The sequence below is a fragment of the Sebastes umbrosus genome, chromosome 6, assembly GCF_015220745.1.
Source record: "Sebastes umbrosus isolate fSebUmb1 chromosome 6, fSebUmb1.pri, whole genome shotgun sequence".
Lineage (NCBI taxonomy): Eukaryota > Metazoa > Chordata > Actinopteri > Perciformes > Sebastidae > Sebastes > Sebastes umbrosus.
Window position 1 is genome coordinate 17,160,838 of NC_051274.1, and position 14,794 is coordinate 17,175,631.

General features: G+C 41.4%; 1 protein-coding gene across 11 annotated transcripts in view; it reads left to right on the forward strand.

Moving 5' to 3' along the window:
• Positions 1-6,260: 6,260 nt before the first annotated feature.
• Positions 6,261-14,794, forward strand: part of LOC119489529 (serine/threonine-protein kinase WNK2-like) — a 49,160-nt gene continuing 40,626 nt past the window's right edge. For 7 of the 11 annotated variants that reach the window (XM_037772072.1, XM_037772078.1, XM_037772079.1 and 4 more), the window contains exons 1-2: positions 6,262-6,889; positions 7,252-8,081. In XM_037772072.1, the coding sequence (XP_037628000.1) occupies positions 7,431-8,081 (651 nt within the window). In that variant the 5' untranslated portion in view covers positions 6,262-6,889; positions 7,252-7,430. Of the gene's footprint in view, positions 6,890-7,251; positions 8,082-14,794 lie in introns of all 11 variants that reach the window. The other 4 variants (XM_037772074.1, XM_037772073.1, XM_037772075.1 and 1 more) reach the window with 2 other exon arrangements.

The window sequence follows — 14,794 nt, forward strand, 5'->3', positions numbered from 1 at the left end:
CATTTAACTTTAACATTAAATAGTGCCTTTCGCGTTTGAGCTCTAAAAACCTTGAAGAATTGTTATCAGACACCTGTATCTGTTCAGGGACCTAAATATTTTCATTACTGTAGTCTGTGAGTAATGGAAGGTTATTTGGTGTCGATACAAAAGTGTCCCAACCGACCCCGCTCTCCCCTACTGGGCCAGCAGGTGCTGCATAAACAGTCTGCTTGTTGATGAATAAGAAATCACTCATTTTTAAAATGATTGAAAATACATGTTCCTTCAGAGCACTGCTGCTGAATGAACAATCCACTTGGAGCTACCTTTCAGTGATGCCTGGCTAACACCTGAGCATCATCACTGAACATTCAGTCGTCAAAGCCAAAACCTGCGCACTCTCTGCGAACATAAAATAATCAGTCTCGTCCTTGACACTGAAGCCTTCCGTTTTTTCTCACAACATCCCCCCACCTGCAGCTGCAGAGAGCATAGTTTGTCAGGGATTAACCAAACCACAGAGCTGGTAGGAACTGTCTTCCCACTGCTCCAGAGATAGAGGAAAGAAGAACTGCACCCTCTAATTTTCTACATGGGTCGGTTACAGCTGAATTACAATGTATTTAAGAGATCCACAACAGTCAGCTGGCATGGTTAAGTTGATGTATGAGGGGGAAGTACAAACTGTACAGAAGGTGTGGTCCTGGGGGTTGGAGAAGAGCTCTGGGTGCAGTAATTATTTTGATGAGTTTTTTTTTAAATCTTGTGATAACCACTGGACAAGCCATGTTTAATTCTCTTAATAAGCCATCGCTTTTTAGGACATGGATTACACGTGTCACAGGCCAAGTTCTTCATCTGGCAGCGTACCTATCATTTCAGATTTTATAATTTGGCATGTGAACACCGCATCCCGACAACATCCAGCAAACCTTCAAAAAAAAAAAAAAACATCTCCATGGGGAGTTTTCCAAATCTTTTTCACTTGGAGCCATAATGCCCCGTGGTAAGACTCATAACAAGGTATCAAACAGCTCTTCAAAACATGTTTCCCTACATTCCACGGGAAAAGCAACGTGGTGTGGCGTAGCGCCCTTGTGACTGTGATTTGTGCCAAATGGCACACTGTCATGACGTGTCAGGGTCAGCCAATCTGCTCTCAAACACTGACAGAGGCTTTTTCAGAGACAGCCCTTTATCCCAGAGTCAACAGTGAGATAATGCTTGTTGTGAGATCACAGGTTGGAAACATGCAGTCAGTATGTCTAGGAACACAACAGATGGATTTTCTCAGAGATTCACCAGCAAATAAAGAACTTTTTTTGACGTATATACATATAGTTTAGTATTGTATATATACTAGGAAGAGAGAGATAGAAAAGTTGTTTGAATCTGTTTTAACTGTCAGCTCAATGCGTCACTGTGTGGAACAGCAGATAGATTCACATAATAATATTCAACATATCTGCCTCTCCGTAGAATCAGATCAGGTGTCACTAATATTACAGGATGTGGGTTTAAGAGAACGTGGTTCAAAGTAAATCAGATGGTTAAGTAAGTCATTTATCGAAAGAATGATTAATGTTGACCAAAATGCTATACTGAGAAGATCAGGTACATTTCTATAAATTGATGAATGAATCAATTAATGAAAATAAATATATACCTCCCAAACAACCTGGACTGCCTGTACCATAACTAGGAAATATAGAACATTTTCTTATTCTAAAATTGTTTGAATATAATATTTTTGTTATATATAGGCCTACATAAAATGTGAAAGCACAGTTCAAAGAACACAAAACAGATACAATAGGAACAATCACAGTCATGTGTGTAGATTGAGTAATGAAACAGATCTTCTTGACAGGATTTTAAAAGTAATCTGAGGAATAAAATCTCATAGTGCAGTTATTCCCAACCAGAGGTACTTCTGCATTTTCCTGATGGGGGTACGAGGAAAGCTCAACTCATTAACTCAACTAAATGTCAACAGAAATTATGACTTGATTAAAGGAACAGTGTGTAACATTTCAGGGGATCTATTGGCAGAAATGGAATATAATATTCATAACTATGTTTTCATTAGTGTATCATCACCTGAAACTAAGAATCTACAGTAGCCCAGAACGGACAAACCAAACACTGGCTCTAGAGAGAGCCTTTCACGTTTTTACGTTACCTGAAGGCCACCGTAGTTCTCCGACATGCTTGTGAAACTGCGGTAACGTGAGCCGTAGAGAGCAAAACCGTGGTACCGCCAGCCACCGTCTGACTTCTGTTGCTCCTAAAGTAGTGTTATTATGGTAAGGATGGCCTCTGAGTGTGGCGAACAGTGTTATCAGTTTTGCACTCTGCAGCTCACGTTACTGCAGTCTTGGAAAGGGAGGTGTGAGTGGAGGGGTATTCAGTTGGTTGCAATCTGCAACCTCACCATTAGATATCACTAAATCATACACACTGTATCTTTAAAAGATATGCATACATGTTTTTGTTAGGAGGAAAATAAACAGCCAAATAAGATTACAAATTTTGTGATGCTGATCTTAAGTACATTTACAATAACCAGTAAGATGCCCATCATGCTAATTCATTTGTAACACATTAACATGCTGCAATTGAGAGTGTGTAAAAACTAGTTAGACAGTGAGCAGAGAAGTCGAAACAGTAAGCTAAAAGCAATGGATAAATGGATGAAATAATTAGCTAAGAATATCAATAAACAGTTGAAATAGTTAGCTAAAATAATAAATAAGTGGTTGAAACATCCAGCTTCTGCCACTCCTAATAGTAGGCTAATAGTACGAATACAATTGACCAAAGCAAACTAAGCATTGGCATAACATCCAGTTAATGATCCATATGTGGAACATGGCAGGTTTTTCCTGATACTTATGTTCATCTGATAAGGCTGTGGGGGTCCAGTTTGGGAGCCACTGTCCTTGTGGGTAGTTAACTGAGAAAAACTGAAAATGCATGGTCACTGTTAACAGTGGAATGGAGGGTAATTGGGCTGAAACACTAAAGGGCCTGGAGGTCATTTAGGGAGAGATCGGGGAAAGTGGTGCCAATTTATGCAGTGTCTTAAAAACAAATAAAAGACTGCTTCTTTACATCCACAACACACATCAGTGAATATAGTTGTCTCCCATCATAAATAACTATTTTTATGTCTGCCTCATAGCTATAGGTACAGTGCCTCTGGAAAGGCTGCAGTTTCTATATTCCTGAGATGAACCACAGTTTTACCCTGTGTATTCAAAATCCAACTAAAGTTTTGGCTTACTTCCAAGCAAAAGAAATGAACTCATTCAACTTGCACGTCTAATCCTAAATATTTCCCCATTTCCCACATCGTCACACTAAATGATTACCGCTAAGCTAAATACCTGCATGTCACTTACTGTGAGCGTATGTCATGACTATTGCTTTGCATCTGACATGTAGAAAGCTTTTTGCAGCAAAACGCCACTTAAGACATGGTGAGACCTTGCATTTATTATTTAGCTAATTGAACTTGCTGCTGTTCAGCAACACGATGAAAAAGCAAATGAACTTGCATTTGTAACTGCACGGATGTGTGTGTGTTTCCCTTCCTTTTGTTTCTTTTTTTCTGATACATCAGCACTTCTTTGCCTTCCATCCATCACGTCCTATCAGCAGCCTCCCTCTCTCGCTCACCTCAAACTCTGGCCCTCGTCCATATGAGGATCGACCCAGCTGTAAATCTAATTTCCATGATTCTCTGTAGGGCTTTTAGTTTTACAGCCTTACACAGTGCAAAGAAAACATGGCTGTTTCATAGCGTGGTCTATCCCGCTGTAGGACTTTCTCATTCTAGAGAAGTGTAAAACCTACTGATTAGCAAAAAGGACATGCTCAAGAATGTGCTGGCACTGTACTGACAGCTGAGACAGAATCAGATTGGTCTCAGATTTCAGTGCAACACCAGCACAGGTATTAAAAGCCTGTGGAAAGTCTGCATATATACGATATTCGCGCCACACCATGGATTGATTCCATTCCTATTGACTCACACTGGTGCGAGACACATTGTAAATGAGACCAATTGCTCATTTTATTGAGCGTAAGGGTATTAGGTTCTGCATCTGTTGGCTGAGCTCTGACAGTCACAAGGAAGTGTCTCTGGCTGCCAGGGTCTCTCTCTCTCTCTCTCTCTTCCTCCTCCCTTCTTCCTCAAACACACACTTAAACATCTATCTGAAATTAAATGATGCTATAAAGACAGCGGAGATGACATAGCAATGCCCATTTCCTTGCCCTGTAAAACTGCATCTGAACTACTATATATTGTAATTACGTGTCAAATGGCAACTTTAATCGCCACATAAAACACAACAAACACCCCTCGTTGTGGCTTGACGTAGGATGACATTATGTAAAAGTGAAACTACGTGTGTGCGTTTTGGCTAGTGAAGTGGAAACAAAGGAGGGCATTCATTATTTATAAGGTCACTCAGGTGCTAACAATGCTTCAGCAGACTGTTATCTGACCGTGCATGCCTGAAACAGACGTGAAGTTTTTCTTTTATTGACTTGTTTCTGTGTGGATGTGCATCATTTCTGTTCTGCAAAGTTTATGTAAAGTCCCCCCCACCCCTCATATAGACAACATGCAATATGAGAAGAGATGAAAATGCAGAAAAACCACAGGGGGTGGATACTTCAACATGATCACCTTACACAAAAATGCAACAACACCACAAACTAAGGCTGCGGAAATTACCACGAAGTTGAATCAACACCGCCTTGACAGACAAAAAATTAACAATGTAAGCTTGAAAACTTGACTGCTGTTTTGAATTCCATACAGTTTTCCAGGTCCATCTTTGAGCACTTGCTTGGCACTTATTGGAGTTTCCTATGTTTGGATTTAGATGCAATTATTTGCAAGAAAGCATGTATGAAAAACCCTGTGGTGGTGCAGAGAAATGTTGCATTCTCTCATTTTCTTGCAGTTGTAATTTTGCAACCCACAATCTATTCTACTTAAAAAAAATGGTCACATATAAAGGTTAGTGTTGCACAGCACACGATTTACCTGTTTCCCTTTAAAAAAAAAGAGCATGGTTTCAAATGTCTTACCTCAGTCCCACTTACCCTGTTGCTGCTGCTCATCCTTTCCCCATGTGTATGGTACTGCACCTCAGCTGCAGGCTGCAGCGCTGAGAAACTGAGCTTCAAAGTGTCCTGTTGTACAGGGGGAGAGAAGCCTGCATGCACAGCCTACCTGACAGTAGCAGATGCACACGCAGTTTGTCTATTATGTGCCATGACAACAGTGTATATATATATAAACTGGGAAATAAAAGTTCGGAAACTTGTGTTTGGTCGATTATTTCTCTGTTGTTACAATGCTAATTGGCATTGTATTTTCCATGTTTGGAAAGCCTGTTTATTTACCTTCACAATGATGTCCAACTTGTTAGGATCATGCATTTGTGGGATGAGCAGCACATCTGATTATGTGGGTAGCGCCCAAGAAAAATTTGCCAAAATGCTAACTAACAAAACAAGGCTTGTCATCATTGAAGGCCATCTCATTGCAGTGAGATATCGGGATGAGATTCTGCAGCCAGTGGCGATCCCATATCTCCACAATCTTGGACCTAACTTCATCCTCTAAGATGACAACGCTTGCCCCCACAGAGCCAGGGTTATCACAGAGCCAGGGTTATCACAGAGACAGGGTTATCACCGAGCCAGGGTTATCACAGAGCCAGGGTTATCACAGACTACCTCCACAATGTGGGAGTAGAGAGAATGGAACGGCCTGCCAAGAGTCCAGACCTCAACCCAATTCAACACTTGAGGGATCAGCATTTTGGCAAATTTTTCTTGGGCGCTACCCACATAATCAGCTGTGCTGCTCATCCCACAAATGCATGATCCTTACAAGTTGGACATCATTGTGAAGGTAAATAAACAGGCTTTCCAACGATGTAAAATACAATGCCAATTAGCATTGTAACAACAGAGAAATAATCCACCAAACACAAGTTTCCAAACTTTTTTTCCCCAGTTTATATATCTATATATATATATCTATATAGGGATAGTGTGCAGCAGCAGGCTGTTGAGCTCTGAGTGAGGGGCAGAGAGAGACATGTGATTGGATGAGTTGGCATAGGGCGTTTTACAGATGATATAACAGGCTTTTGCAAGGAATAATCATTTAACTGCTTTATCATCCACTATAACATTGATTATAAAAAGTCTGGTGTCCCTCTTGTAATGTTTAAACCAGTGCAGCAGCAGTATATGACTGTTTCTGTGTGGTGTCCCGGCAGCGTGCCGTGTGATTGGCCGGTCCGGTCCTCTCAGTCGTTACCAGGGGCGTGGTGGAGCCACAGCGAGGCTGAATGGGAAACACATTTGTGTGCCTCCTCACACCGTTGTAACCATAATGAAGGAGAGAGACACACGATGACAAGCGAAAACAGTTTGTCGGCGTGAATTAATTGCCCGAGTGGAGGAGGCAAACTAAAATCTCTCCAGTCAGTCTTTTAAAGCGGCTCCGCATTAACCAGCAGAAACCTGCACACACAGAGAGAAGAGGAGTCTGCATCGTTAGCTGCTGCAACCCGAAGAGGAGGGATGCGAAGGAGGACTTGAAAGGAGATAAATACAACATATTCAGCATTTTTTATCTCGTCAATATGCTGTCTGTGTTCACTTAGCAATCACTGAGTTGTTTGTGGTCATTTGAGTGTCGTTTTGTAGGTGAAAATGGGGATATTATGCAGATAAGGGCGTTTTTTTTTTTTTTTTTTAAAGTCCACCTTTCTGCCTGTGGACAGTTGGGCTAACGTTAGCGAGGTTTGTGTCGTGTATCTAACACACTGAGGTGGTTTTAGTCGGGTTTTCTTCGCTTTTTCAACAATAGGTAAGTCCCATCTTTTGTTCTAAGGTAATAAAATGTTTGAAGATAAGCTAACTTATTGTTAAATGAGTGTTAATGGTAAATTAGCACCAACAAACCAAGCTAGTTTTTGAATTTGCTGAACTAAACTTGTGTCGTCAGAGGCAGCTTTGCTAGTTTTCTCTTCACCTGGTTGATGTTCTGCTGCTAATATGCTTTTAAACTCGTGGGTTTTGTGTTTTAATCCACTTGCTTTTATTGACAACTTAAACTTAAATGACTTACACTTGTATAAACCCAATACATAGCTTCTACATTGCCTTACACACCTGAAATTGTGTGATTTTTGTTCCACTAAACTGGCAACATTTCTTCTTTTTTTGCAGCTCTTGATGAGATCTCGTCTGTCATCCATCCTCTCTGTTCATCTCTCTGCTGGCAAACTGCGTCACCGAGTGGTTGCTGCAGGTATTCATCTCTAAAGATCTGCTGCATGTCAGGAAGTTTGTGGCCATGGCACGAATGACCTGGAAACCAAAGTGACTGAACTTGTAAAATCACCACTATGGAGCCAGAGGAGCCTAATTCAAACAACTCTGATCAGCTCCTGAAGTATCCACCTGTACCCGACTCTCAGTGTGAACTGTCCATGAACATGTATGAGGCCATGGGTGATGGAAATGTCAATCATGTGGACTCAGTATTAGTGAGAGGCGGAAGTGACCCCAGTTTATACCCTTCCTCCAGCTATCAGAGGAATGTGCATCAGAGATTCATCCGGAGGAGCCTGTGGTTCTCAGACGCAGACGAGCAGGCCTTTGAGGCACCTGAGTGTGATAACAGGAATAAGGTCCTGAACATAAACCTGAGGACAATAGTGGACAGGACGCGGGGGACTAGTTCTGGGATACAGGAGGGCTCCAGCACTGAAAGTCAAGGTGGGCAAAAGGACAGTGCAACAGAGAGCGCCAGTGCCGATGAGGAGAAGGATAAAGGTGGAGATGCTTTGACTGTTACATGCAATGATGGTGGTAAAGCCGCTATCAAGGCAGCCAGTGAGGACAACGAGGAGGAGGCGGAGATGAAAGCAGTCTCCACATCCCCGGGAGGAAGATTCCTCAAATTTGACATAGAGCTGGGGAGAGGGTCCTTCAAGACGGTCTACAAGGGCCTGGATACCGAGACCTGGGTAGAAGTTGCCTGGTGTGAGCTGCAGGTAAAGTACTAAAACTGTGCAGCTGATTTACAATCTATCTATGTGACACCCCAAGTATATTCAGTAGGGATGCACCGATCCAACTTTTTCAGTCCCGATATGGATAGAGATACTTGGGCTTTGGGTGTCGGCTGATACCGAGTACCGATCCGATACTAGTGTTAATAAATTAAACTAAATTAATAAGCAGTATGACTCTCTGTGTGGAAGTGACTGGAATCTTTTATGTGTAAGGCAACATCAGGCTGGACTTAAATATTGCTTTCTAACTTTGTAAAACAAAATGTATCCAATAAATACATAGATATGAATTTATTGAATTATTATGTATTATTCAAATAATAAGTAGTACACCACAAACTTGGTAAAAATCTTCAAAATTAACAGGAATTACGATTCAGGTCAACAACAAATTGTTCAAAACTTAAACAGGAATTCCCGTATATAATGAATATAGTATATAAACAATAGAATTCAATTTATAGATCGGCCCCATTGTCACCAATACCCGATCCAGCTATCTGAGTCAATATCGGCCCGATATCCGATCCGGTATATCAGTCAATCAATCAATCAATCAAGCTTTATTTATATAGCACCTTTCAAATAAGTCAAATGCAATTCAAAGTGCTATAGGTAAAGGCAAAGGGTATAGGTGCATCCCTAATATTCAGCAGCAACATATACCACCCTTTTTCTAGTTCTTATTCTTGCAGATGGGCGTGGGCCACAATTATAGTAATAACTATCTTCACATTCTTCTCTACAAGAAATACACAAGTTTCATTTCAATGAGTGATTTATATTGGTAGAGGAATGCCCGACTCTCACAGGAAGCCCCCTCTCTGTGCTCCCCGCTCTGTCGGTGAAGGTTCACACATGACGTTCAGCATAATGGTGATGTCTTCAGGGAGCTGTCAATCAGCCCCGCGAGGGAGTCCGCCAAGTTGCAAATGGGTTACCACTAAGTTTTAAATGGTTTACACAGGAGAAGTGATTGACAACAAGCATTAGCTGCTGACGTGGAGACGCATACCACCACTAATGGCGATCAGCAGTTTTTGCAAATGCACAAGGAGTGTCTATCTTGTCTTGCATTACACAGGCGCAGGAAAATCACCAGCTTAGACTGTGCAAAGGTATTAACTAATTATTTCCGTCCTTTGGAGACTGCAGCAGGGATTACCTCTCTCTGCCTCTGTCTCCCAGGAGGCTTAAGGGGGAGTACAGTAAGCATGACTGGCCCCCTCAAAGAAAGAGAACTTCTACTGTGATTTGTTATTCTTTCAACGTTCAGATTAAAATAGTTGAGGATTAATTTCGAACACGTTTACCATCCTTCATATTTTTATCCTGTCATTTGCCCGTCTGATAATGTACAGTAATGGTTTTGAACACAGTGGACAGTGCAGGAGATGCTTGTGCGTGCTCTGTCCCAGCAGTGTGTCTGCATGTTATGAGCCGTGCTACTCCCTGCCTCCCTCCCTCTGTGCAACAGGAGGTAGGCAGACAGGAAGCAGCTGAAGTGCGCTGTAGCATGCTGGGAACCGTGTGGCGGTCCTGTGGCCTCAATGAATACTAATTCCTAAGGTACTGAAAACATGCTGCGCCACGCCAGTAACCTCAGTGACTAAAGAATGCACTGAAAGAACGAAACCTGTTTTGTCCGACAAAAAGGCAGTGACACACCTCATCACTGGAAAGGACTTTGAAGATAACATGCCATTGGCTAGGCATGCGTACAGATAGAGTAGCGCTGACATGATGACTTCATTTGAGTGATGATGTCATGCAGGCTGATAGTAGCGGTGAGCAATCCTTCAACTTGACAACACTGAACTGCAATTGGACTCAGCGGATGATTAGGATGTCCTACAGGATGCAATTTACTCTATTTTATTCTCCCCTAGTGACACATTAAAACTTCCTCTAGTGGACTGTCAATAACGGATGTTAATCACAATTCAAATCTTCCTTTCTCACGTTCATGTTCTCATCTAGTTGCTCTTTCATATATTGTAGCTTTGAGCTCATAGTCCTCCTTAAAAACGGTTGGATAAGCAAAATACTATGCTCAGCCGATCGATGTGTTTCATCAGAGCGCTCTCCGGTTCATTAGCTTGCTGAGCGGATCAGAACCATTAATTGAGACTTTGTGTGCCTGAGTCAATAAGGTCCCATGTGCTGCCTTCCTCAGTTGATAAGAACTGCCTGTGATCTCATGTCGATTAACCCCGCCTTTATAAAATTGACTGTCCAGTGAGTTGGACCTTCTAAGTGGTTTATGACAAGCTGTTTAATATTAAACTATTAGAGTGGTGCTGAATTAGGTCAGAGAAATGAAGTGTGGTAGATCTGTAAACACAAAACTTATGAAATTGTAATTTTGATGTGGCAGTAGGCAGAATATTTTTGGCATCATTGGGCATAAATTCCATAATAACCTTTCAGCATATTGTTATTCAAGTGTTCTGAGAGATAACTAGACTTCTGCACCTCCTCATGGCTCAGTTGTCAGGCTTTAAAAAATCTAGCCAGTGACGGGAGACTTTGGCCAATCACAGGTCATTTCAGAGAGAGCGTTCCTATTGGCTGTTCATTGAACGGAGGCAGCCGTCAATCACTCACGAACTCCGATCAAACGGTCAAACTAGGCAGCGCTGATCAACTATGAATCAATATTCAGGTGCTCCGGCTGGTGGGCAGTGATTGGTATTTCCTCAACGGATCTCAACATGGCAGCTGGGTCACAAACTTTGCAGCTAAACAGTACACTACAAGATGTTTCTGAAAACATTTTATGCGAGAAATAGGCATTATAGTGACAGAATATTGATTCATATTTGATCAGCGCTGCCTAGTTTGACCGTTTGATCGGAGTTCGCGAGTGATTGACAGCTGCTCAGAGACGGCAGGCTCTAGCTCAGCTCTAATTGGTTGTTTACCTCCAGTCAGTGAAATCTTGCAGATGCCATTAGGAGCACCAGAAGACACAGAGGAACATGATTTTTTTTCAGATTATCTGTCTCATGCACTACTGTCAAGATATAGTGACCATTTAATAAAAATAACTTTTTTTTAATCATTTTCATATTTGCTCCAACCTGCCTACTCCAGCTTTAAGGGCTTCAACTAACGGTTATTTTCATTATTGAGTAATCTGCTGATTAATTGATTTGTTGATTTCCTTTCCTTGTCCCTTACATTACAGTAAATTGATTCTCTATGGATTTTGGACTGGTGGTCAGACAAAACTTGGGCTCTAAGAAATTGTAATGGGTATTTTTCACCCTTCTCTGGTGTTTGAGAAACCAAACAATTAATTGAGAAAATAATCAATGGATTAATTGATAATGAGAATAAAATGAAGCCTTATGTCAGGTGTCTTGTTTTGTCCGATGAGCAATCCAAAACCGAAAAGTAATTGAGTTTGCTAAAATGAAAGACCGAGAAAAACAGCAAATATTCATAATTGAGAAGCTAGAACTTTTGTCTATGGTAGTGAGAATAATTGAACACTGTCAACACATGCTTAAGACGTATGCCTGCAGATGAGCTTGCCACATTTTCCCCCACCCCCAGTAGTGTTTGTTCTCACCGTTGATTGCTTTCTTTTTTTTTTAATCCTTCCTCTGAACACAGAGATTCTTTTTTATCTTGAGCGTCCACTCCTGAAACTTTTCTTGGACGCTTCTTAGGATTTTCTGCCATACTCCTAGCTGCTGCTCCATCGCTATGTTTTCTCTCTATGTTTCTTCCCCCCCCCCCAACACACCGCACCCTCCCTTCCTGACACCTTTAGCTCTGGCTGATTGACGGATAACGCATCACTAGTGCGGGAAAGTCGCCACAGACACCAAACATTTCCCTGGCGGCGATGGGCTTAATCAGCATTGTGTGAACTTGTTTGGCAAGGGCTTGAATGCAACAGGCGTTATTTTATATGTAAAAGTCCCACACTCCAGCTTTAAACAATTAATTGATTATCAAATTGACAGAAGAGTAATCGCCAACATTTGATTAATCTGTTGATTAACTGTTTCAGCTCCAGTCATTTTGGATATTTCAGTGTATGTTAGTACACAAAGCCACAATCAAAGAGCCATTTCATGTTAAGCCTTTTAGACAAGGTTTAGAGTTGCTTCATTGTGTGATGGTTAGCACTGAACACATCCTATATTAGAGTAGGTTTTCTAAGTTCGGCCGGCGAATGTGCAGCAAATGAGATGTTTTATTGACTTTCTTAAAGAGAAATTTTAGAGTTTGTTGCTCCAGTGGGATTTACCAGCATGCTTAATGTTGTTGTGCGTCATGTAAGAAGTCACTTTAAAGACTGGTGGTCTGAGCCAAGAACTCACGCTGCCCACAATTACACCAGATCTTCTCAGTCATATTCAATAACATACTGCAAGTACAGTATGGGTATCAACTAGTCTTAAGATTGCACCCAAAATAGTGAAGATTTGATGCCTGTGCTATGCATCACTCTTGTGTTGCATATAGACAATGGCTTTTTTACCTAGCTCAGTTAACTGTGGTGGAAGACAGATGAGCTCTCTGTGGAGGCAGATATGACTCTGTGATTTTCCACTGTTTTCCCTCCTTCCAGTGGTCACATGGCTTTCTTCCTAGAAATTTTAATCTGGTTCTGTGTTTATTCCTTCTGTCTCTCTTCCTCCTCCCTCCTCTCTCTCTCTCTATCCCCTTCCCCTTTCCTCCCATCCCCATCTCCCCCACATCTCTTTCCGTGCCAGGCTGCTGGCATAACACAGATGGCCCTGGCACAGGCAAGGTTGTTAATCTGAGAGAAAGATACCTATTGGGAGTTTTTTCTTCTAGAAGAAACCCTTCTTGTGTTTCTGTTTGCTTTGTCTCATTTTATTATTGCTCACTGGAATTTATTTTGTCAACTTTGGAAACTTCCTGTTTCTGCCAATTGTGGCTCTGTGTATAGATTATTATCTTGGTGTTGAATGCTGTGTGGGCGCACACTCATAGACACAGAGTTTACTTCTGACTTTGTTCAGACTTCTCTGTGGTATTTGGCAGTGAGCTTGTTGTTCTGTAGATTAGATCTGGTTCTCGGCTTGTGACTGCAGAGCTGGCAATGATATTATGGCAGTGAGTGTTTGCTGGAGATCTGGGCATCCTTGAAGCAAACAGACCCAGCAAATGACACCATGACTCACTAGGTCAATGTCTTGGTTCCAAACACTGGATTTTGCAGTAATGGCAGATTAGATTGAGCCATGCTACAAGGATGGTAATGTGAGCATAGTTTGTGTCTGTCTCTTTGGATTATCATGTATAGTGCTAACAACAACAACTCCTTCTTGACTGCTCAGATGGCAAAAGGAAAACATAGTTGGAGATGCTCAAGTGGGTCATTGGTTAAAGCCCATTTGGCTTTAAGTGGCCCAGGGAAGCAAGGGCAGCCAGAACCAGCGGCCAGATCCTCAGGCATGCCTGAGCTCTCGTGTCACTCAGCCAACTGAAAAGGGAAGGAGGACAGGCCTGTTAGAGCCACAGCAATGTGGCCTGTGGTATCGCTCCAACAGGCTTGTTGGAAAGAGGCTAGTTAATGGAATCTAAATCATACGCTGGTTAGCGTTATTAAACATTCTTGCACAGATCAGAAAAATTTATGATTTTAAAAAAGCGTACTTGTCAGTGTCATGTTATCAGTTTTACATTTTTGTACGGGCTCACACAAAACAATATAACCTGGCATGTTGGTTTAGTCTGACACCATGGCCTTAGTCCCACACATTGTCGAAAAGGGAAAGATGCCAGGGAATAATGTTCCATAAACTGCTCACTTTTAATCTAAACTAATTTATGCTTTGTGCAACCAATTTTTGTATATATTTAGCAACAGCTGGTGGGAACCCCAGCATGCACACACCACACTTACAGTAAAACTGGTTTGAAAATTAGAGCGTTGTGAAATTCGGGAAGTTCTCTTCCTCATTTACTAAAGTTGAAGAGCCCACCAGCAAGGTTTTACTTATTCAGACAGTTATAGCTATTTGTAAGAAAATATGCATAATTCAGAACGCTTATATAAGTTTGATATGCTTGGCAGGAAAAGCTTCAATATACAGAGTTGGACATAATTAAAGAAACACCTTCCAGCACACTGCAGTAGCCCAGTATCCAGTTGTTGAAGCTCATAATGCTAGTAGGATGGTTTGTTTTGTCTCTTTTAAGGCCACAGTTTGTAGTGTTGTTAAGCAAATATCTGTTCTGTATTTCAGTCAGTTTTGTTGAGGATCTGTGTGGGCCTACTGTTCCTCTTGCCGATGGATTTGGCATGTGTTTTCATACTTGAGACTTTTCCCAGAGTCATTGGTGACGTTATGAGATGTCTTTTTTTGCCTGAAACAGTCCACCCTGTCCAAAACCAAATGCTTTTCAGTTTACTTATTGATCAAAATAGTTGCAGATTAAAATTTCTGTCAATTGTTTCTGTTCTACTACATTACCATGTTAACCATTAATGCACCGGCAATCTGACCTCTTGCATCCCTGTGTGCTCCATTAATTTGACTTAAAAACAGACTTTTGTTAAAGCTGACACATACTGCTCTCAGTTATATCAAGTGTCCAAAAATATGTAATTATGCTTGCTGTGCCTTCATATCTGATCGATTGTTATCGTATTGTCTTCAGTGATCATACCAGGATTCACTGAGCAACCTCCAGACACACCT